Here is a 21,982-nt window from a genome sequence, read left to right as displayed (position 1 = left end):
ACCCGGGCACAGCTGCAGTGTCTGCCTGGGATGCTCCCACACCTACCTCCACACATAATCTATGAGCACCTTTGGCTGCCAGCACAGGGCAAAGCATCTTCACATTTTTAACCATAACCCTGACCCTAAGCCACCCCGGTTGCAGAGTTCCTTGGGAAACACTCAGGGGTTCACAGCCAGAGAGACAGAGATGCCAACTCCCATGCTGCAGATAATTATTAACAAGTATTTTGCATGCAAAAGCTCAGATAGAGGGTGTGCAAACCCGCAGACTGTGTTTGCCAAGGTACTTAAACTTGGGTTCAAGATCTTAACTCCAGGCAGGCATGTTGGAAAGTGCTGGCTGCGGCAGCAAGTGAAGCTGGAGCTTAGGAGTAAGGTGACAGTAAATAGGTAGGAATTTAGAGCCTTCATGGTCGTATATTCACACAGCAGCAGCTGATCCAGGGGTTGGGACTGATACACCAAATCACCAGTGGAAGTCGGGTGGTTGCTCCCACTCCAAGGAACACATTGCAGTTTTAAGACAATCCTTGGGTCACCATGGGGTGCTGAGCCTCCTCTTTCTGAGCCCACCCTCCTGCCAGGACCAGAAGGCTCAATTGCTTTCCTTGTTTCATTACACTGTAGTTGTGAATGCATAAATGATGGTCTCCTCAGGGCAGCTTCAGCTGACAATGCAATAATTAAATGGCATCTAGTGCTGGTGAAGAAAATGAGGTGGATGATGTGCTTGGATGTGGCTGAGGTACTTCCCTGCTTTGTACACGGAACCTCCACCGGTGAGCCGATACTTCCCTGCCCCAGTCCAGCTTGCATGGCCCTGGGGGCCACAGCAGGGATTGCTCAAGTCAGGCGACAAGGTGAGCTGGGTCCCAGTGTTCCCTATCACATCCTGGCGTGGGAGGCAATGATTTGATGCCATTGTCGCCACTTACCACCCCATCCTGTCAGCTGCCAGTCACACTGCCTGCTGCCGGCACCTGCCAGGGTTGTTGTTGTCCATCCCCAGCAATTTCAGACTACTGCAAAATAACTTGGGTGAGGCAGACATCATGAGATCCCTGCCCCGAGGGGCAAACAGGGCCAGCAGACAGGGTGAGACAGGTACCCTCCTCCCCAGGGTGGGTGCAAGCATGTCCTCACCCAGCTGCAGGGGAGCACAGGCCAGGGGATGCAGAAGGATGTCCAACGCTGAGCAGGGCCAGGCGCAGATAGGTGGCATGGGGGTGGCAGGGATTTGGGCAGGGCCAGAGAGTGCGTGGGACATGGGGATGGGTGATGACGAGTTTGGCAGCAGCCCAGCAAGGCAAGATGGTGTATAAGTAAAATCTAGTGTAGACACCAGGGCAGCTCACAGGCTTGAAGACCATAAACATTTTGCTGCATAAAGCCTTTTTTATGTAATAGCTAGGGCAAAGTGGGGAAGAACAGGATCTAATAGAGAAGGTCCATTGGGGTGAAAGCTCAAAAGCTGCTGCAAACAGCTTTGATGGAGATGGAGCCATATTGAGGGCTCCTGACCATCATGCCACCCAGCCATGCCACCCAACAGCTGAAAAGCCACCTTCACCCACCACTGGGATCAGGGTTTGCAGCATGAGAGATACTAAAGGAACCATTACCACCCAGTCTAAGCCTTTTGCAACTCCACTTAGTGTCTCCCCAAGGTTGCTTCAGCCCATGCTGGCATGCAAAAAATGTTTAAGCAGGCAACTGGCCAGCTCTGCCTCCAAACCAGCTCAGACAGTCCCAGTTCAATCCAGCTGGCACTGATGGACTGGGAATTGCCACTGCCCATGATGCCCAGGACATCTCCCCCAGTGCACACAGCACAAGGACATGGTGGCCAGGGCCTGGATGACTCCCTTTGCGTGCTCAGTGTAATCCCTCTCCTGCTCCCAGGTGTCCCAACAGCTGAAACTGCTTCTAAAGCACCTTCAGGTTTGGTTGTGCAAAATGGTGTAATTTGGGATGTGCCGGTGCCACTGGAAAATGATCTTACCTTGTGAATTATACGTCACTTTAGGAAACGGCATTGGGAGTGGGTGAGGTCCTGGCACCGCGCTGGGAAAAACTTAACCGCTGCTTTGCTTGCGGGCTCCAGTCTGGTGAATCAGGCTCTAATTCTGCCAATTAGCTGCAACCAGCAGCTTCATGCTGCACCGAGACGAGACCTTGAGTTGGAGTCACAGTGTTTGCAACCAGACCTGCCAGGGCTTGTGCACCTGTAGGCTCTGCTTGGCTCAGACCAAGCAGAATAGTCTTCTTCTGTCCTTTAGCAATGAGATGCAAAATCCCAAACCTTTCTGCATTCAAAAAACTCACACAGCTTTGTGTTTGACACCTCCTGGACATAAAAGAACAGGCATTTCTGAATGAAGCTTCTTTGCCCTTTTGTCATTGCAGTTCGGGGCATTGGTTACCACTGTGAAAAATAATAAATTATAATAAAAAATCAAGGAAAGTGTGAAGGCAAACACATGGCCATATGTAATGAGAAAGAGGCCACCACAGCATCCTTGCCAGAGTGCTGCCAGACTGCAGACAGGGGAGCAGCTAGAGCTTTGAAACCAAGCAGCATCCAGTCCCTGCCCCAGTGGCATAGGGCAGGTGGGTCTCCAGTCTCCCAGGGCTGGGGCTGGGGTGCTCCTCCCTGTGGGTGCCACGGGGGCTGAGTCATCGACCTCCTCTTGGGAATCCTCTCCAGCAGGGACGGAGGTTGCAAAAGTATGGCCCACTCCCAGGGGTGCGTCACCCCACGCCTACAGCCATGGCTGCAGGGAACAGCACTCCGGCTCACCTCCCAGAGCCGGGGAGATGTGGGGAGCTGGGCAGCCAAAACAGCAAGTAAAGGGGTTCATCCATAAATCAGAAAATAGGAGCAAGAAGGGACAAGCCCCTTGGCCACCTCTTGCAGATCCCTGCCTGCTCCAGACACCCCAGCCATGGCACTCGGGGTCCTGCTCCGCAAACAAGGGAAAACGTGTAAAAACCTCCAAGCCCAGGCTCATGCCAGTCTATCTCTTGATGATAAGCAGTGCAACTCTCACAGTCCCAGCCTATAAATACCCAGGTGTGCACTAGGCTCCTGGTCAAACATCCCTGCTGTGCTTCTAAAGACCTTGACATCAGGGCAAACATCCCACAGAGGTGCTGAGGGAGCCCAAGTCCTAGCTCCTTGCTGGAGCCACTGCTCCATGGTCCTGCACCCAGGTACACCTGTGTCAGCTCTGAAACCACTGGTGCTAAGGGCTGGGACCAAATTAAACACTATGGGGATAGGCCTCCTGGTCCCTTCCCATCTTGCAAGCACACAGAAGAGGACCAGTATCGTAACATTCCCTGACGCAATCCTGTCCTCCTTTTCACTGAGCTCACCAGTGCAATGGACATGTAAGTCAGAGAAGCATGTCTAAAAGCAGCAAACTTCTTGCATTGGTATGAGAGCAGCTTCGGATGCAGGCACAAGACCTGTTACCATGAAGCCCAAGCAAAGGCTTGCCCTTAATCCCTTGGAATTAAAAAGCCAGGCACAGACTGGGTCCAGTCTGCTTGTCCCTGCCGGAAAGCTTTCCTCTGCACTACACAGTGGTGTGGGGCTAGCACGGTGTGCTGTTTTCACCAGCCCATCCCTGCACGCTGGAGCCTGCTCTGTAGCCTTGGGATGCTGGGGGAGACTGGCTAGACTGGAAACACTCCTGGAGGAGCAGCCACAGGTGGCTCAGCCTGGAGGCCAGGTGTATATTGCCCAGCCAGCTGCTGTTTCCTGACCACATCAATGAGAAGGGAGGAGGGCTGGTACCTCGTGGGCTCCAGAAGAGCCTGGAAGAGTGCAGGGGAGCCCCAACCCTGGCGTCGGGACTATCCTTTTGTCTGCAAAGCGCATTTGCAAGGGGGTTTAGAGCCCTTGGGGAGGATGGGTTTGCTTGGGTGGGACCGTGGTTAGGTTGGTTTATGCCTGACCCACTCCTGCCTGCCAACACTCAGCACTGGGCCTGCTGGTACCCAAGAGAACAAGAGGAGGATACCCCCGAGCTGGAGCCTGTGGCAGCAGTGAAGCCTGTGGGGTCAGGCTACAGATGCTGGGGAGCAGTCACTCCTTGGCCTCTTGCCCAAGAAGAACCACACAGGGTTTTGCTGAGTCACGCAGCACCGCGGGGCCAGGGTTTTGCTGACTCAGAGTCAGTGGCATTCGTGCTGACCATGTGCCCGCAGGGGCAGGAGGGAAGCGGGGGCTGGCCGAAGTAACGGGACCCAGCAGCTCACTCAGTGCCTCCAGACTTCGCTCCGGAAAACCTCATTCCGTTATGTGCCGTGTCCCATGGGGAAGCCGCGTGTTTCCTGATGTCCCTGGCTTGACCAAGGCATCTGGTGAGCTAGTGAGAGGAGAGGCAGCCTAGGTCAGAAGTACCCCCTACAAACACTCAGCACAGTCAGGGGAGGGGCTGGCACAGACCTGGGGCAGCAGGATGCTGCATGAGGCCATAGGAAGATGGAAGAGGCTCAGGGAAGGAGGGTACAAGCTAGGTGCCAGTGACATGACCCAGCAGCTTTCCAGAAGTTTATGAAGGAGGTGGGCAAGGAGCAGGGATCCCACCACGAAACCATGGGTACTCCACTCCAGCAGTGCCCACCTCATCCCAGGGGCTGCTGCTCTCTCATCCTGAAGCACAAGCAGCAGCAAACCAAACCCAACCCATCGGGACCTGGAAGCCAAAGTGCCTGTGAATCTGATTTCATTTCATTTTCTCTAGCTGGTCTTGTGGCTCTGTAAGAGCTTGGTCAGGAAGCGCTGGGCAAACATTAGCTCTGTCCACGGCCTCCCAAGCCAGCAGGGTGGCACCTCTGAGGCCCGACTTGACACCCCGGTGATGGCAAAGAACCCACCCTGGTGCTCCCAGATGCTCAGCCCTGCATTCTGGAGCTGGAATCCGGTCTGGCACCCCTCTGGCCCTTCCTAAACAAGGTTATGCCCATCTCCTTCAAAGTACCCCAGACTAAAGGGTTGATTCCCACCAAACTGGGGGCAGGGTGAAGCATGGGGCTGGGGAGCTGACACAGCCCCTTGGCCAAGGGGTACAGACATCTCTGTGAGCCCGGCTGCATGTCACCGCTGGTGACAGCAGGGAAGATGCCTGAAGTCCATGGGCTTCTAGAGGGCTGAGCCACCACCATGACAGGCTGGAGGGGGGGTCCTGCCTGCGGGTGCCCCTCACCTCCAGGGAAGAGAAGTAAAGCCATAGAACACGTAAAGCACATAACAAAGCAAACCTAACTAAGTGCGCCGGCAAGAAGGAAGCTGAAGGCAGAGACAGGCACACGGCACCTCGTGATGCCTTTGTCGCTGTTTGTTCCCCTTCTCCCGGAGGCTGAGTCACGGGCCCGGTGCTGGGGGGTCAGGCCTGGATACGGGAAAAGGGGGGAGGGCAGACAGGCTGCGAGGCGGCTCCCGCACCCCACGGCTGCCCCCGCCCCTCCGCGCCCTCACGTGACGCTGCCGGGTGCAATTTTATCCCGTCAGCTGACTGGCCGCGATCCCGGGAGAGGGGCCGCCGGTCCTACAAAAACAGGGCAGGCGGACGGCAGCCGTGTGCGGCCTTCCTCTCGTCCGGGCTCCCTCTGCGTCCCTCGGGCACCGCAGCGCCAGCATGGCGCCCCGCAGCCTCCTCCTCCTCCTGCTCACGCTGGCCGGGCCCTGCTCGGCCCTCATCAGGTGAGCCGGGGGGGGTCCCTCGGGGACCGGGTGGGGACATGGGGCATGGGGCATGCAGCGCTGGTGCAGTGGTGGTCTCTGGGCTCCTCTCGCACGTACCCCCGCACAGGGCTGCGCCCCCACCATCAAAGCAGAGGAGAGAAGGGTTGGGACCCCCCCGGATGGGGGTTCAGGGCTGATGGAAGGGGCTTGCCTCAGGTTTTCCTATTCCCAATGAGCCTTGGTAGCTACCTGCTGCCCTTCCTTTCTCTCTCCCCCCTACCACCACCCCCACCTTCCATCTCCAATTCTCTGGCTTTGGGAAAAGCATGGAGCACAGCAAGGAGGATCCAGCATGGGGTGCTGGCAGGAGCCAGCACACTATCTAGCCCATGCTGGCAGTCCCCTGGTTTTGGTGCAGCCATGTTGCTCCCCTCTCCAGAAGCCTGCCACCCCCATTAATAATGTCCTCCCCTCGCAGGATCCCCCTGACCAAGTTCCCCTCCATGCGGCGGGTCCTGAACGAGGTGAACAGTGAGATTCCGGACATGAATGCTCTCACCCAGCTCCTCAAGTTCAAGCTTGGCTTCAGCGAGGTGGCTGAGCCCACTCCAGAGATCCTGAAGAACTACATGGATGTGAGTAGCACTCCCCTGCCGACCACCCCTCCACTGCAGCAGACCCCAGCATGATGCCAGCCAGGAGGCTGTCCCTTCTGAGGGTACCCATCCCAGGGAGGCAGTGGGGAATTCCAGCTGTGCCATCCCACCACAGCTGGGAAAGGGAAGGAGGGAGAGGTGTTAATCCCGTAGGGCAGATTCAAGCACCCCCACGGCTCGGTGGGTGGTTGCAGAAAGTTGCTTCCCTAATTGCTAAACTAAAAATACTAATACTGATAATTATAATAATAACAAACAACCCACTGCCACCCAAGTGGGGGTTTTGCAGCTTCTGTGACCTATTTGTTTTCCCTTTTGTCACTAATTAATGATTGTTAATAGGGGTCTGCTTGCTTGCTGTCCTTCCTAGCATCTTCTGGCCTGTTTGGGCACCACTTTCTGCAAGATGGGGAGCATAAAGATCATGCTCCGCTCGTTGGGGAGTTTAATATAAAAGAGTAAGCATGGGGCAGGAAAGGAGAGCTCAGAAAGTGTGTAAGTTTGCTGTGAGTCTGGGGATGCATGACCCTTCCTCCTTCATCTTCTGCATGGCCTTGGGAAAAGCCACCCTGCACCTCCACCTTCTTAGCAGCTTAAGGAGCAAAGGGACCTTTGTGGTGGAAACAGAGATGAAAGGAAAAGCCACATAAAAGACATGAGGGTTGCCCTTCCCCAGCTGCCAGATACATGTGGGGTTTCTTGTTTCTGGGCTCCCCACTGGGTACCCTCACAGCTCTTGGGATGATGGGGAAGCAGGCACTAGCCAGCAGAATAAAGCTGGCACTGTCTATTTGGACATTAATTCAGAATGTTCCCCCTACTCCCTTTTCCCAGGGGCTCTTGTCACCCAGCCAACAGGGCTGGGCAGGGAAGGGCTGCCGGTGTTTTAATCCGTGGTGTCAAAAGCCAGGGTGCCAGCAGTTGCGCCATGGCCTTGTCTCTTGCAACCACAGCTCAGGCTGCCCCTCAGGGAAGGACTCTGCTCTGTTGGCACAGGGGGAGCAGCCCAGCCTGTGGTGGGAGATAAGGGACTGCTTTGTCCTTCCCGGCCTGGCTGAAAACTCTTGCTGCCTGAGGGACTGTTGGGTTTTATGCCACCTCCCTTAGTCCATCCCACACAGTCCCACCAGCCCCTGGGACCCGTCATGGGTCTGTATATGTGATGTATGGGGCTTCTAAACTGGTTAATTTTCAAGGCTCAGCAACAGCTACAGAGTCTTTGGAAGCAAGTACTGCCTCCCCATTATGACTAATTGTAATAGATTAGCAATTGCTCAGTGAGCAACCCTTGCAAACTAAATGTGCAGGAGCTTTGATAATCCTGTTTTCTCCACGACTTCCCTTCCCCTAATTAAGTACGTGTAGGGGCTTTGAAAGGCTACAGTGTGACTTCCTTTGCTACAGCCTTCTCTGCAGACCCTGATCTGGCTGCTCACTGGGCTTTTCACAGCTCTTCTGCCCTTTTGTGAGGGCTGGGAAAAAATGGGTCCATCCAGGACCTGCTGAGCATTTGCCACTCATCCTCCCAAACTCTCAGCCCAGAGCCTTAAATCCCTCTCTGGCAGTGCTCCTTTCAATTCTTCCTAAGCCTCCCGAGCCCTGCAACTGAGCATTTGTTTATTCCTGCCCATCCCAGGGACCTGCCAACATGTACGAAAAGCTTCAGCAGCTGTACCTCCACCCATGGCAGCAGAGCTGCTGCCTGCTGCAAGGCTACAGTTCCTCTGCAAACTTGCTAGTGAAGCAGCTTCCCAGCCAGTTTCAGCTTTTCAGCAGCACAGGTGTTTTGCTTGGCTTCTTCCCATCTTTTTTTTTCTTCCCTTTACTGAGCCACATGTAAGCTTACAGACCTTTCCAGTTCTTTTCTGCCCTGTGTTCCTGCCCCAAAAGTCCTCCTCCGCAAACACCCATCCCACTTCTCCCCAGTTTATCCTTTTCACACCTGCTGTATGAGGTATGAACACTGAAGGGGATAATCTCTTCCAAAAAACAAAGACTGGGAGCCCATCACAGTCTAAAACAAGAGGAAGACAGTGTCCAGATAAGAAGCTGATGTCAATCCTAAGAGATTTTTTAGTCTTTAATCCCTTCTTTTACCAGCTGCCTTCACTCATGGCTCCCTTCTCCTCCTCTGCAGGCCCAGTATTATGGTGAGATTGGCATTGGGACCCCACCACAAAAGTTCACTGTGGTCTTTGACACTGGCTCCTCCAACCTCTGGGTGCCATCTGTGCACTGTCACCTGCTGGACATCGCCTGTTGTAAGTGTCACTGGTGCCAACCACAGCTCAGTATCTTCTGCCTCCCTACAAAATGCAGATCCTGGCATTGCAAGAGGGGAAACTGAGGCAGCAGTGTGAACGGGCTTGCCAAAAGCCCATGGGCTCTTTAGGGTCAGACTTGGAATTAGAATTGCAACCTCCTGCATCCATCCTTCATTACTCCCTTCCTGTTTTTTCCTCTCCAAGTCACCCACGCACAGCTTCAGACATTCCCTAACAGCCTCAGCCCTGCAGCTGGGGAGCAGCATCACAGGTTGTGATGTTTCTCCCCAAATTACAGACTGATGCTGCTGTCGCCCCATTGCGCAAGGCTGGTGAAAAATATCAGCCTCTTGCCAGATCTGATACAAATTGCCCTAGTTTCTGGTCTGTTACTGCAAGGAGCATGTGCATGCATGTTTATGGATTTATAATTAATGAGAGCCAGGTAGGCACAATGAGATGAAAATGTCTTAAGGGCTACAAGGTTTTTTGCTCTGTGGCCTTCCTATGCAATACACCTCCACAGCCGAAGGTGTCAAACCCGGTGATGGCAAAATGCCATTTAAAAGTACCGGCTGTGCTGCTTAAGCTGAGCAGAGAAACCTGTGGAGCCAACAAATGCAACCATGGAAGGTGGCCCACAGTGTTCATTGGGAGTAGGAGGAAATTTGGGCTTCTTGTATGGTCCTATGTTGCCCAGGGAGAAGGCAGACCTTCTTTTTGCATGTGTGAATGAGATTTAGGATGCTGGTGGGATGGTGAGGTCCAGACTTGGTCTGTCTTGGGTGTTCCTGATCTGTAGCAGGGGGCGGGTTTCTCAAGGCAGTGGCGCAGGAGGTGCTGGGATCAAAGGGTATGCAGTCACAAGTATACAATGAGCCCAGCCTCCTGCCAGGCTGGGATCCAGACAGCCCAGCCACGGAAGTCCCGGTATAGCGTGTTGGTTTCTGCAGGGCTTAGCTGGTCTGTCCCCATCTACTGTCTACCCCACTCAGCAAGCAGCCATGGAGCTGGCCTGGCCAAGCTTGCTACACACCACTGCCCAACTCCTGACTCAGGAGGAATCTGGAGGAGGAATCTGCCTAGCTGTAAAAATAGGGATATCTTACAGTTCCCAACCTTCCCAAGGGCAAAGCAGCCTACATTGAGGGAAAGTCCTTTTCCTTTGCAAATAAAAAAAATATTTTGAGGCCTCTCTGTGCAAAAAGCAATGACCATATAAAAAAATCCAGCCAGTCTTAGTAAAAGAAACATAAAAATCCACAAGTGAAAATGTTCATGCCCAGAGCAGGCTATGTTTAAAGCCATTCTGGTTCTCTATGGCACAGGGGAATGCATTTTGCTCTGTTGTCTTAACACACCCTGAAACACCAGCCATGTAGTCTCTAGGCTTTTAATACCCAGTGGCAAAATCCGATTTAACAGCCAAATTGGATCTGCTCATGTAATTCCCTAGACGTTGGAAACGCTTTAATGGATCTTGGCTTGGCAAATGCTGGGTTCAGTTCCATCTTCTCATCACTGAGTGTCTGTCCAGATGAGCTGGGTGGTGTGGGGTTAGGTGTTGGTAAACCCTAGGTATCATGGAGCACTAATGTTTTGTGTCCCCGTGTCCTCCTTCCTGGTTGCAGTGCTGCACCACAAGTATGATGGCTCTAAATCCAGCACCTATGTGGAGAACGGCACTGAGTTTGCCATCCACTATGGGACAGGGAGCCTCTCTGGGTTCCTCAGCCAGGACACTGTCACGGTGAGTAACAACTGCCCTTGCCCCGAGCTGCCCAGTCTTACTTTTGTAAGACCACTAGAAGCTGTTTGATTTAAACAGGCCTCCCTTCTTGAGTGTCCTACTCATATAGAGTGTGCTTTAGCATAGTGTTTCCAAGTGCTTTGGAGCGAGGTGGTGATGCAAACAAGGTGGTGATGATGACTGAAGAAGTGACAGTGACTAAAGCAGGCAGAGAAGGGTGTGATCAGCAGAGTGTGGACCACATGCATTGTTGCCTGCAAACGCTATCTCTGGCCATCTCTCCAACCCTCTTCCTCCTGACCCTGGAAATTTCCCAGCCCAAATGCACACTAGCATCACCCCAGGTGGCTGGTGGTGCACAGCTTGTTCTTGGCCAATATCGATGCAGTAGTGGGCATTCACTGAGGCAGCTGCTCAAACACTGGCCAGAAATGGGCTCTTCTCAGTCCCATCCTGGTCTCATATCCAGAACTGGTGCTTATGTTTGCAAAGGCTGTGTAACACCTTGGAGGGTGGGTCACCAGCAGCATTCAGGATGCAGCTTTGAGGTAGCCATTTTGCTGGTAGTTGCTTCTCATCGTTTCCTTTTCAGCAAGCAAAGGCTGTTTCCTGTGAAGGGCAGGCACCTTTCATGACTGCTTCACAGGTAGAGATGCTCATGAGAGCTTGCCAGCTGCCAAACATCAGTGACATGCACCCCCAGATCACTTGGTCTCCTGGCAGGGATAAGAGCATGTGTTTGTTTTGTGGCAGGGAAACAAAGCAAAAGTTTTGAATAAGCACATAAGTCTAGGCATCTGGGGTTTTCAGTGTTAGGTTCAGCTGAAAAGTACTGGATTATCAATTATATTGGGATCAGAAGAAAAAATATCCAAGGGGAGCCCAAATTGGGTGGCTCACGCAAGGAGCACTCTTTTGCCTGTCCTTATAGCAGGAAAATTTCAGGCTAGCCTGGAAGCACGAGCCATTGTTTTGGCACTGCAAAGATGCTGGCAGCCCAGGCTGGGTGCAGGACCCTGTTTTGGGGGAGAGGAGTTTTGATGAGCTCAGTGTACCCTGAAAATGTGTGCAGATGAGGCTATGGGGGAGAGCAACAGGGCTCCCCCAGCAGCTTTGCACCTCTGGTTTTGCCTTATGCAGCTTATGAAGCTTTGGATTTTCAGGTTTGCTTCATGCCATTTACTTCCTGCATCCCTCAGCTTGCTTATAAACACCCCATCACAAAAAGGCCACCCAGCTGAGCCTTCCCACAGCTCTCACTGCGTGAAGGCACCATGTATGTAGCATTAATGGATTCTCTTACACTAGGTTTGCAAAATACAGAGCAGGTGGAGGCATCTGCATTCATCCCAGTAATGGAACGGGGCAGCAACGCAAACAGTGAACTTGATTATGCTGTGAAAGTGTGGGCTGGTTTAGGCACTTTCTGGCTTAATGCAGGGGCTGAAGTGAGTCAGAAGGAAAATCACAGCTTTTTTTTTTGTTTGTTTGTAATTATCACCCTAATGCCTGCTTGCTAGCTGGCTCTCCACTTCTCCATGGCTCAGAGAAAGGATTTTGTGCCTGAGCTTGTTCAGGAAGCAGGTATGGTTCTTGGTAGCCAGCACAGCTTGTAGCATTTGGTTTCTGCCTGGGCAGAAGCAAGAGAAACCTCTTGCATGGAGCCTTTGCAGTGTCACGCTTGCAGGACACAGGAGCAGGGGTGACTCAGAGGGTCAGTGACCTTCAGCTTGGGCACCAGGATGTTTCCTCTGCTGTACAGTATCCTATAAGCAAGCTCCCAGTTAGTTGTAGTCTGGAAATGCAGACATTGAAACAGCCTTCAGGGTGACCCTCTTGGCTCCAGCCATCCCAATGAGTGGAAGCAGCCACAGTAGCCTGTGGTAGCAGTGACATCTGACCAAAAGATGCTGTTTGGCAGGTGGTCCAGAGTCCCTCAGAGCTTTTTTTGGAGAGAGTGACAAACTCATGTCAAGCATCCTTTCTCCTTCTGTGGAGGAATGATGCCCTGCAGCACTGCACTCCCTGATGCTGCTCATTCTTCAAAGACCAGCAGGTTCAACCAGTCCTCTGCTGCTAGAGCATCTCATCCCTTTACCACAGCCTGACCTTGGGGTGTCCTTCAAGGACAGCAGAGGAAACGTCACTGGCCATGGGGCCAAGGTCTCTCTCAAGGCTGTAGTGCAGATCCACCCCACAGGAAGTGCCCCTCTTCACCTCTCCCCTATGCCTCTGCAGAGGGGACCCTCAAGCCCTGCTACCAAACTGTGCCATGGAGGCTCTCGCCTTTAGTCTGCCTTTACCATCCAGCACTTGCCAGCTTGGCTGAGAGTGCTAACAAGGAGGCCAGGTGAGCTGCAGCGTGCTGACTCCTGCCTGCAGAGAGCAGAGGGGTGGCCACTACACAGCCATCCACTGGTAATGATTTTTGCTTGCTCTTTGTCTAGTGAGGGGCAGACACAAAGGATCTATCTCCTTGCACCAGCACTCTGCTAGAGGTGCTCTTGGGGTTCGGTCCTGCTGAGGTCCAAGCATGGGCAGAGTCTGCAGTGGTGGCATCTGCAAAGTGGGATGCCACCACTGGGCAGGTATCTGCCTTCCTCTTGGGATGTGCAGCCAGGGTAATATTCAGACAAACCTGGTGCTCAGTTTTGTCAGTCCATTGCACTTTAATTTTTTGAAGTGGAAGCTTTATTGAACTTCCTGAGCTGCAGCAGGACCTGTGGTGCTGCGTGGTGGAGTTTTGGCTTTTGTAAACCTGTGGCGTACAACTGGGGCACTTGCGACATGCGTTGAGCAGATAAATTGCTCTAAGCTGTTTTACCCCACATCCTGCACTGTGGCTTTTAGCTTTTGCAAGGCTCGATCATCTTTTCCTAGCACAAGCCTCCAGATACCATTAAAACCAGCATCCCAGCCTTGTGCTCTCTAACCCTGGGGGGATATTAGTAATTTACAGTGATCGTTATCTGCCATCAGGTAGGAGACACCAGCTTTTCAATCCAGCCCTGTTCACTGCAGTGCTGCTAGCTGCAGGCTGGGAGGCTGAAATTGCACAGATGATAACACTGCCTGTGGTCAGCCAGAAGCTCAGAAACATCCTGAACTGCTAGAGCCAGGACCCAGCTCCTGCTCCCTGTCAGCCCAGCTATCCTGCTTTCTGTGATCTCCTTTCTGGGGATCTGCCCTTGCAAGGCATTTCAGCTTTCACCAGGGAATGCCAGTCCCTCTCATGGCTGGCAGGAGAGGTGACCTTTGCATTCACAGTACTCCACTTGTTATTTTGGTGCTCTCGACTCAGCCTTGCTTTTCCAGCTGGGTCTTCTCTCCTCCCATAGGAGGTCTCTGCAGGCTGGTGGCTCTTCTGGGAGATACAGCAGTATCCTGGGGATGTTTCTTATGTAGTGGAGATCAGAGGGGTTGCTGGCAGAGGTGAGAAGCATTTGTGCTCCCAGCTGGGAATGGGTGCAACAGCTGAGGAGGCAGGATACAGAGACGACTTAAAAAATGTTGAGGATTAAAAGCACAGCACAAGAGCATTTCAGGCCAGGAGGATAGGATGAAGTAGGCAATATGAGAAGGGATGTAGGGGGACAAAGTGATATAGGTCCCTCTGTGCAAAGAGGAGGCACTGAAAGATGGCATGGCTAGTGCCTGAACCCAGGTAAAGGCTGAAAGGGCTGAGTGAAGCAGGCAAAGAGCAAAGGGAGGCTCCAGTCCTTAGGGGTATGCTGGGCTTTGCAGGGTTGCAGGAGGTGCCATTGTGCAGCCAGAGTGGCCTGTTTCCTGCTCTCTGCACCCCTCCTCCTTCCCCCCAAAGAGAGTGCCACCAGGATATCTGATTTCTGCAGCTGCCTACAAATGGAAGGGTAAAAGCAGGCAGGAGTGTGGCCGTGCATTGAGGGACACACTACAGCCTGCGTTCAGTGAAATCCCATTTCCACCCTGGTCCCCCGAGTCAGTTTTCTTTATAATCTGCTTTTCCCTTCCTTTCCCATCTCTCCTCAGCTTGGTAACTTGAAAATCAAGAACCAGATGTTTGGAGAGGCTGTGAAACAGCCAGGCATCACATTCATTGCGGCCAAGTTTGATGGCATCCTGGGCATGGCATTCCCAAAGATCTCTGTGGACAAGGTCACCCCTTTCTTCGATAACATCATGGAACAGAAGCTGATTGAGAAAAACATCTTCTCTTTCTACCTAAACAGGTAGTGTTTGGTTTGGTGGCAGACCTATCATTGTGAGGGCAAGCCCAGATGGGCATTTTTCTGTGTCCCCTGGTAGCACCTTTTGCCATGTGCCAGTTCACACCCTGGCCAGCAACACAGGGGAGATTCCAGCAAGGTCTCCTTTCTAGAGCAGTCAGGCCAAAATCTCTTCTGCTGTCTGCTTTGAAGCAAGAAGGGAAGTAGAAGTTTACTGATAAAAAGCTGGGTAGATCTGCTACTGGATCTCTTAACTGATGAAGAGACAGGGGCTGTTTTCAGAGGAAAGGGAAATGAAAATAAGCAGGGCTGTGATCAGGAGATTGCATGCTGCTAGTGCAGTCCCCATTAGCCCCAGTCTGCTGCCAAAATCCATGACCCACATGGCCACTGCAGTGTCGCCTCCCAGGCAAGCGTGCCCCACACCAGTCATCACTAATGATGCAGCTAACACTCTCTCACCCACAGGGAGATCATCCTTTGTGCCTCCCAGTGCCTTCCCACCCACTGCAGCTCCCCCAGGAGACCACATAATCCTTTTGGCACCACAGGGGGGACTCTGAACTACTTCAGCCCAAAAAGTAGCACACCAGGAGCGGGGAGGGCAGAGAGGCTGCTCTGAGTCTTTCAAAGCCAGCCCTCCCCCATCACCATATTTCTTCCCATCTGCTTGGCAGTGAGCTTTTATCTGAAAGTAACCTTGAGGATTCATTTCTGAGGCTCCTGGCTGGCGCGGAGTTGAGTGCAGATAACCTAACGCTGCATCAGCCATGTCCAGCCCTGCCACGGGTGCTTGTTACAAGCTGATTATTTGGGGGGTCCCCTGTGTCAGTGCTCAGTTCCCATTTGCCATTCCCCTTCTCTGTCCTACTTCTCTACAGCAAGTTTCTGCAGGTGTCTGTGAGAAAGCACTAGGCAAAAAGCTGCAGGATGCTTTGGGTAAAATAATCTCCCATTTTCTCACCCCAGCCTCACAGTATCTGTCCTTATATTGACATACAATAGTGCAATGTAAGTCATCTGTCTTCAATGCTGCTAACACTGTGCTTCACCACTAAGTACCCAGGCATGTAGTCTGGGGGCTTCGGAGGGGGTTCTTCCCACTCTGACCCTGATGTTCACAGGTTTGGTTGTTTTGTTTTCCAGAGATCCCACTGCTCAGCCCGGTGGCGAGCTGCTCCTGGGGGGCACCGACCCCAAGTATTACAGTGGTGACTTCAGCTGGGTCAATGTCACACGCAAGGCTTACTGGCAGGTCCACATGGATGCGTAAGTCCCTCCTCCACCTGGCTACATGCATAGGGACATGTGTGCAGAAAGCTCACGCTTGGGGCTGGGCTGAGACCCTGCCTAGAAAGGAATCATCTGTATTCCTGAAACACATCCACACCAGAAAAACAGGCTAAAATCCTACCCTAAACCTGTTGCTGGAAGGAGAAGAGGCAGAAAATACCAGGAAATGTTCTGAAAATCTTTTCCTCTTGTTTATATTTGACCCTTGGAAACGCCTGCTGCATCCTTGCGAAGCAGGAAAAAAAACACTGGCATGTCCTCCTTGCAGTCAGGGTGAGCCCCATGGGTTAAACCCCAGCTTTGCTTAGCTTTCAGCAAGGCCTGATCCGTAGGGCTCACTTGCACACTCTGGAGAAGCAGGATGAGGCCTCAGGAAGCCAGCCCTTGACTGAAGGGCATGGCGCGGCAATCAACGTGCATTGTTGGAGGCAGAGGGGAGGAGAACGGGCTGATCTGCCGGCCGCCAGCCCTGCGGTCTATTCTGAGCTCTCTCACGTGATAGGAACTTAAAAGCAGCCGGTGATCAGAGTGTGTCCTTCTCCCAGGGACTGCATCCCACCCCAGCACAGGGTTTCAGTTCTCATCTTCCCCAGCCCTGCCTCGTTGGCAAAACCTGGCGGACCTTTGGCTGGAAGGTTTAATCCATCTACACGGCTGCGAAACATGATGAGGGAGAGGAAGCCAAGCAGCTTCTTGCCTCTGACATACAGGAACCCTTCCCTTGCCTGTGACCCTCTCAACTGTCACACCACTTCTTTAACCCTTTGCTTTTTGCGTTAGCACAGGTAATACAATTCCCTAATGCATTGCCCTGAGCTCGCTCATGTGCCCGTTATCTGCAATGCTTGCTCAGGAGTGCAGGTGGCAGGCAGGATACAGAGGCAGCACTCCAGGCTCTGCAGAAATGCAGTAACACCTCAAGGCACCTGCTCTGCTGGGCAGGGGAAAGCCAGGGGGTCTGTGTGCTAAGTTGGTGCTGTATCAGTATTTCTGATCATCTATCCTTCCTGGGCATCTGTGGCAGCCCTTCACTGCATGCCTACAATACTGCCCAGACTCAAGATTATCTTCAACTCTGCCTTCTACTTCCCACAGCCTTTTCTGGGGGGACTTTTAACTGTTGTCTTCTGTCTGGGCACCTCTCCCCAGGGTGGATGTTGCCAATGGGCTGACCCTGTGCAAAGGGGGCTGCGAGGCTATCGTGGACACAGGAACCTCACTCATCACTGGCCCCACCAAGGAAGTGAAGGAGCTGCAGACGGCCATTGGTGCAAAACCACTCATGAAAGGCCAGGTGAGGTCAGGCTGGGAAAGTGGGAGTCCATGGTCATTATGTCATCCGCACTGCTTTGCACCCAGATCCTTCTACAGACCTTGGTCTTCTACTCCCTCTGCTTGCTGTTCCCAGCCTGTGCTCATACAAAAGCCCTTGGCATAGCAGAGACCATGTGGTGTTCACCTTCCTGCCCATGCTGTCAGAGTGCCAGGTTACATGAACTTTGGAAAGGCTTTGGGTCACCTCTGCCACACATCCCTGGCAGGCAGGGGACAATGGGTGTAAGTTGCATCTGAGGCCAAGGATTTCTGTTAATGGGAGTCCAAAATCACTTTATTTAATGCAAATGACAACCCTTCCCTGCCAAGTTTTTAACCATTGCAACTAATCTCACAAGGTCATCTCTCCTCCTTGAAACAGGGATTATAAGGAGTCTCTAGGAAAGATTGTATTCTCCAAAACCCTTCCCACATCACAGCCATGAGCACTTGTAGGTCTTTTCTGCAGTGTTGCTTCATGCTGCAGCAAGTTAGACCTGCCACCTCTGCAAGATTTGCCAGTGTTAATGAAACTGGGTTTGTCTGTTTATCACTCCCTGCCTATGTCTCTAGGCCGTATTGAGCAGTGTCTCTGCCTTCTATGGCAAGACCCCCAGCCTTGCTGCATCTGCCACTAAGCCCTGGTGCTCAGCAGAGCCAAAAGCTGAACCTTTAGCTCAATCTCTATCCCTAAAACCTTCTGACCCCTCAGCTTGCAACCCTCGGTGGGGAGCAGCCTGCTTACCTCAGCTCAAGCCTCTTCTGCATGATGAGCTGGTTTGGGGGAAAACTACAGCAAAGATATGATTGTGTCTGAGGAAGACCTTTCTTGAGGGTGTGGGAGCTGCCACCTAAAGCCTTTACTCTTACTATTTCAGTATGTGATTTCCTGTGATAAAGTGTCATCTCTGCCTGTCATCACACTAACGCTAGGAGGGAAGCCCTACCAGCTCACTGGAGAGCAGTATGTCTTCAAGGTATGTCCAGGCAGCTTTTTCCAGCCCTGTGCTTCTCCCCTAAGGCCTAACTTTTGCCTCCTCCGCTCAGTCCTCAACCATGAAATCCAAACACAAGAGCAGCAACTTGTGGAAAAAGTCTGAAATGTTGGGGTGGTGGCACTGCTGATGGAGCCAGGCAACCTCACCAAGGTCCTGCAAGAATGAGATCCCTGTGTGATGCTCATGAGAGACAGGAGGATGGAAGAGGAAGCGTGGGCAACTGTTGCATCACTTTCTATACATATTTTGCCCTTCCTTGTTGGATTCTGGTGCCATGAGGCTTATCATAGCAGAGGCCACCAGCCTGGTATTCAAGCCATCAGAATCAACTTGTGCAGAATTTCAGTGATGGCTCTAATTCAGCGCTGCATGGGCTGGGAGGTTTACGGGCACATGCAGGTTTACCTGATGCTTTGCTGCAATAAGCACTGTGGGAGGGGGAGGTGGGTTTGGAGCCAAGAGAGCAGTGGTTTGGGGGTTACTTTGACAACAAGCGGTGGGTCTCGAGCTGGGAGAGGCCGAAGCACAGCCAGCATTGTGTTCCTGCTAATCCTGCGAGGGCGAGGGGAATGGAGTACCAAGGGAGATTGAAGCTTTCCCCCTTCTGTCTAGGTTTCTGTACAAGGAGAGACCATCTGCCTGAGCGGCTTTTCAGGCCTGGATGTCCCACCCCCCGGGGGCCCACTCTGGATCTTGGGAGATGTCTTCATTGGTCCCTACTACACTGTATTTGACCGTGATAATGACTCTGTTGGCTTTGCCAAATGTGCCTAAACGCCTGACCCACCTCCCACTGCCTCTGCCACACACACACTTCCACACATGCACAGGAGCCATGAAGAAAGATTACCGGGATTAGAAATCCAGGATGTGGAAAGGAAAAAAAAGAAGAAATGAAACTAGATTTAAAATTACATGGAAAATAGTCATTAGTGTCCTGCTGGCTACGATTTCCCCTCTGTTGAGTAAGTGGTGCTGGGAGGTCTCTAGTTGACGACTCCAGCTGGAGTAGCCCCTTGCTTTACTGCTAGGTCTTCCAGTATCTATTTTTAAGACTGATTCTCAGAGCTGAATAAGGCCCTCTCATATCTCCCAGCCCTGGTCTCCTTCCTGGGGGGCAGCTGGCTGGAGCCAGCCCCTGACACCTCTGTTCCTGCAGAGAGGCTGTGCAGCTGCTCTTGGGTTTGGGCTTCTGAGCTGGGGGAGAGGGACAGGGCAGGCTGCTTGGCAAGTTATTTACTATTTTGTGCTTTATCACTGTTGAAGTGGAGGAGTGGATGGCTTCATCACCCCTCCAGGACAGGTTCAGGCAGTGACAGCAAGGTCATTTCTCAATGGGTTTGTACTGGCTTGGTCCTAAAAGAACATGTCCTGGGCTGGAACAATGGGGGATTGTGGTACCATGCCCAAGGGCTCTGGTTGTGTGTTTTTGTGTAGTGATGACACTAGTGAGAGAGCTGGAGATGCGGCGTCCCCATGCCTGACCTTGCAGGACAGGAATTCAAAGGGGGGCTCCAGCCAGTGGGAATCTTTAGGGAGTACAAATATAAAGGGGGTCAAGATAGGATCTAATAGAGGTCAATTGAATTCATGGCCACAAAGGCCTGGCTTTCTGCTGGGCAAAGTCACTTGACAAAGGTTCTCTCTAGTTTGGTGAACCTCTGCCAGCTTCTGCAAACCGCAGATCTCCCCAGCTTCATCTGCAGCCAGTGAGCTGAGAATAATGTTTCCTAAAGCAGCTAAGCGATCTACAAGCCTAAATCACACAGATAAAATCTGTAGGTGTTTGTCAGACACATAGGACCTTTTGGAAACATTATTCTCAGCATTTTGAATTGCCCAAAACTAGACAGTTGGCAGAGCTAGTAAGCCTCCTGTGCGGGAGGGTGCTGTGGCAGTTGCTGGGCTTGCATTCACTGTTCCTGCTGCCCCATTGTGAAACCCAACTGCCTTTAACAGGTTTTCCACCTTACTAGTGCTGGTGAGAGCCCTGTTCATGTCCACCCTGTGTTGCACATGGAGTGAGGCATAGTCCTGCTTCAGAGAGGTTGTAGCTGATCTGGATTTCCCAGTGTGTTGAATAAGGTCCTGAAGTTAGGGAGTGGCAGCAGGTGAGGGGTAAAGCTGAGGGTGGCAAGGGGACCCGATCAGCCATGGCTGTGACCCCAGACTAGGCAAAAGAGAGAGGAAAATCCTGGCTTTCCAGAATTCACTGATACTCCTGCCAGCATTACCAGTGGGGTCAGGGAAGTTCCTGAGAAAGGTCTTTGGCAGTGGGTGAATAGGTGGTTATGCCTGGTGAAATGGATATACATCATCCCCTGTATTGAATTCTCCACAAGCATCAGAGGCACAGGTGGGGAAGAGGTCCTAAAGTACATACGCACTGTGGTTGAAGAGTGCATATATAGCTTATGGATCCCCTGTCCCCATACACTGCAGCTTGGCTTTATAACCATGCCACACACCTTGGAGAGGTCTGGAGTGAGCAGTGCAGTCAGGCCTGGGCACACCTGGGACACATACATTGTCCCCTGCAACCTTGGATGTGACAAATGTGGCTCCCAAACCTTGTTTCTGTTGGCTTGTAATCTTCACCTGCATCTGGGTGCCGAAGGACATCTGTTGCAGACTGACTAGAGAACAGTGGCATGTTACCAAAAAAAGAAATCATCAATGGTACTCGAAAATCAGCCGATATTCAGCACCTCTCCAGAGAGCCCCAGCTCCACACCAGTTAAAGTGCCCAGAGCTCCTCCAAGCCCTGCTACATCATCTCCCAGCTGCAGGATTTCTTCAGCATGGCGAGACAAGAGATAGCCTCTCGGGTACCCTCTAATCAAGACCTAATGTGGGGCGGGGAAGTCTGACATGGAGCTGGCAGTGGGTTTTGAATGTCTTCAGCATCACATCCAAGCAGGACGTGCAGCGCAGCTCCAGAACAAGCCATTGGGCTGCAATTCTGCTGCACTGCAATACCTTATGTGTCTGAGTCTTAGCCTCCACAGTAACCCAAGGCTGAGCTGATGTCTGTCCTATGGCAGGCAGGAGGCTGCTGCCTGGAGAATGAGCACAGCCCAAAGTGATGCCCTGAGTGACATACCTTCGGATAGGCTGGAGGAGCAGTTCATTGTAGTCTTCCCTGAATGGGCCTCCTCCCCTTGTTCTTTTATTTACATTTTTAAACCAAACTCTAACCACATGACTATTTTTTTAATCTAATTTGCTGTCAGAATTACTGTCTCGTCATAGAAAATTGAAAAGAAAATACAGTATTTCCCCCCTTAACTCTGCCAGTGGTCTTTTCTTAAGCAGCTTGGGATGCCAGACTCCTCCTCAGTGGCCAGAGACTGTCTCCTCAAACTGATGTCCCAGTATGTCTAGTCACCCACCCATGTAGACTTGTATGTGTTTCAGAAGGGCATCTTTCCCTTCTCTCTGGTAAAGAATTATGCTGGGAGCCTGTTGGGTTTGTCTTTTTCAATGTATTAAAACATAACCCGGTCTCTGCAGGGTGACATAGCAGTGTCACCAGCCTGACCGGCGCTGATGGTGCAGCAGGCACTCCCAGCATCTCTCCTAGCCTACAGCCTTCTCCTGGGGCCACATCTCCTGGCTGAGTATTGCGAAGGCTAGTCCTCCAACAGGGCTCCTCTGGACCAGCCAAAACTAGCTCCTACTTGACTTGGGTTATAGAGTGGTCCCACAACAGCCAAAGTGGGGCTCCAGTTTCTAAGTCCAGCCTAAAACCAACTCATGCTACCAGAGTCTGGTGATGACGAACATGGGGTTTGGGGTTTTTTT

General features: G+C 52.2%; 1 protein-coding gene across 1 annotated transcript; it reads left to right on the top strand.

Moving 5' to 3' along the window:
* The first annotated feature begins 5,507 nt into the window (after window positions 1-5,507).
* CTSD (cathepsin D) lies at window positions 5,508-21,466 on the top strand. Its single transcript, XM_005149207.3, has 9 exons — window positions 5,508-5,716; window positions 6,177-6,333; window positions 8,492-8,615; window positions 10,250-10,368; window positions 14,377-14,576; window positions 15,720-15,842; window positions 17,016-17,160; window positions 18,059-18,157; window positions 18,791-21,466. The coding sequence occupies exons 1-9, from the start codon at window positions 5,652-5,654 to the stop codon at window positions 18,950-18,952; spliced, it is 1,194 nt and encodes a 397-aa protein (XP_005149264.1). The 5' UTR covers window positions 5,508-5,651; the 3' UTR covers window positions 18,953-21,466.
* Window positions 21,467-21,982: the final 516 nt, after the last annotated feature.

Source organism: Melopsittacus undulatus, chromosome 4 (assembly GCF_012275295.1).
Source record: "Melopsittacus undulatus isolate bMelUnd1 chromosome 4, bMelUnd1.mat.Z, whole genome shotgun sequence".
Lineage (NCBI taxonomy): Eukaryota > Metazoa > Chordata > Aves > Psittaciformes > Psittaculidae > Melopsittacus > Melopsittacus undulatus.
Note: the sequence above shows the minus strand (reverse complement) of the source record. Positions and strands in the feature narration are given on the sequence as shown.

Bases quoted from the DNA above. Each gene is read 5' to 3' on its own strand.
- CTSD (XM_005149207.3), top strand. From the start codon at position 5,652: ATGGCGCCCCGCAGCCTCCTCCTCCTCCTGCTCACGCTGGCCGGGCCC. The intron at 6,334-8,491 runs GTGAGTAGCACT...CCTCCTCTGCAG, and splicing joins TCCTGAAGAACTACATGGAT to GCCCAGTATTATGGTGAGAT. The intron at 10,369-14,376 runs GTGAGTAACAAC...ATCTCTCCTCAG, and splicing joins TCAGCCAGGACACTGTCACG to CTTGGTAACTTGAAAATCAA.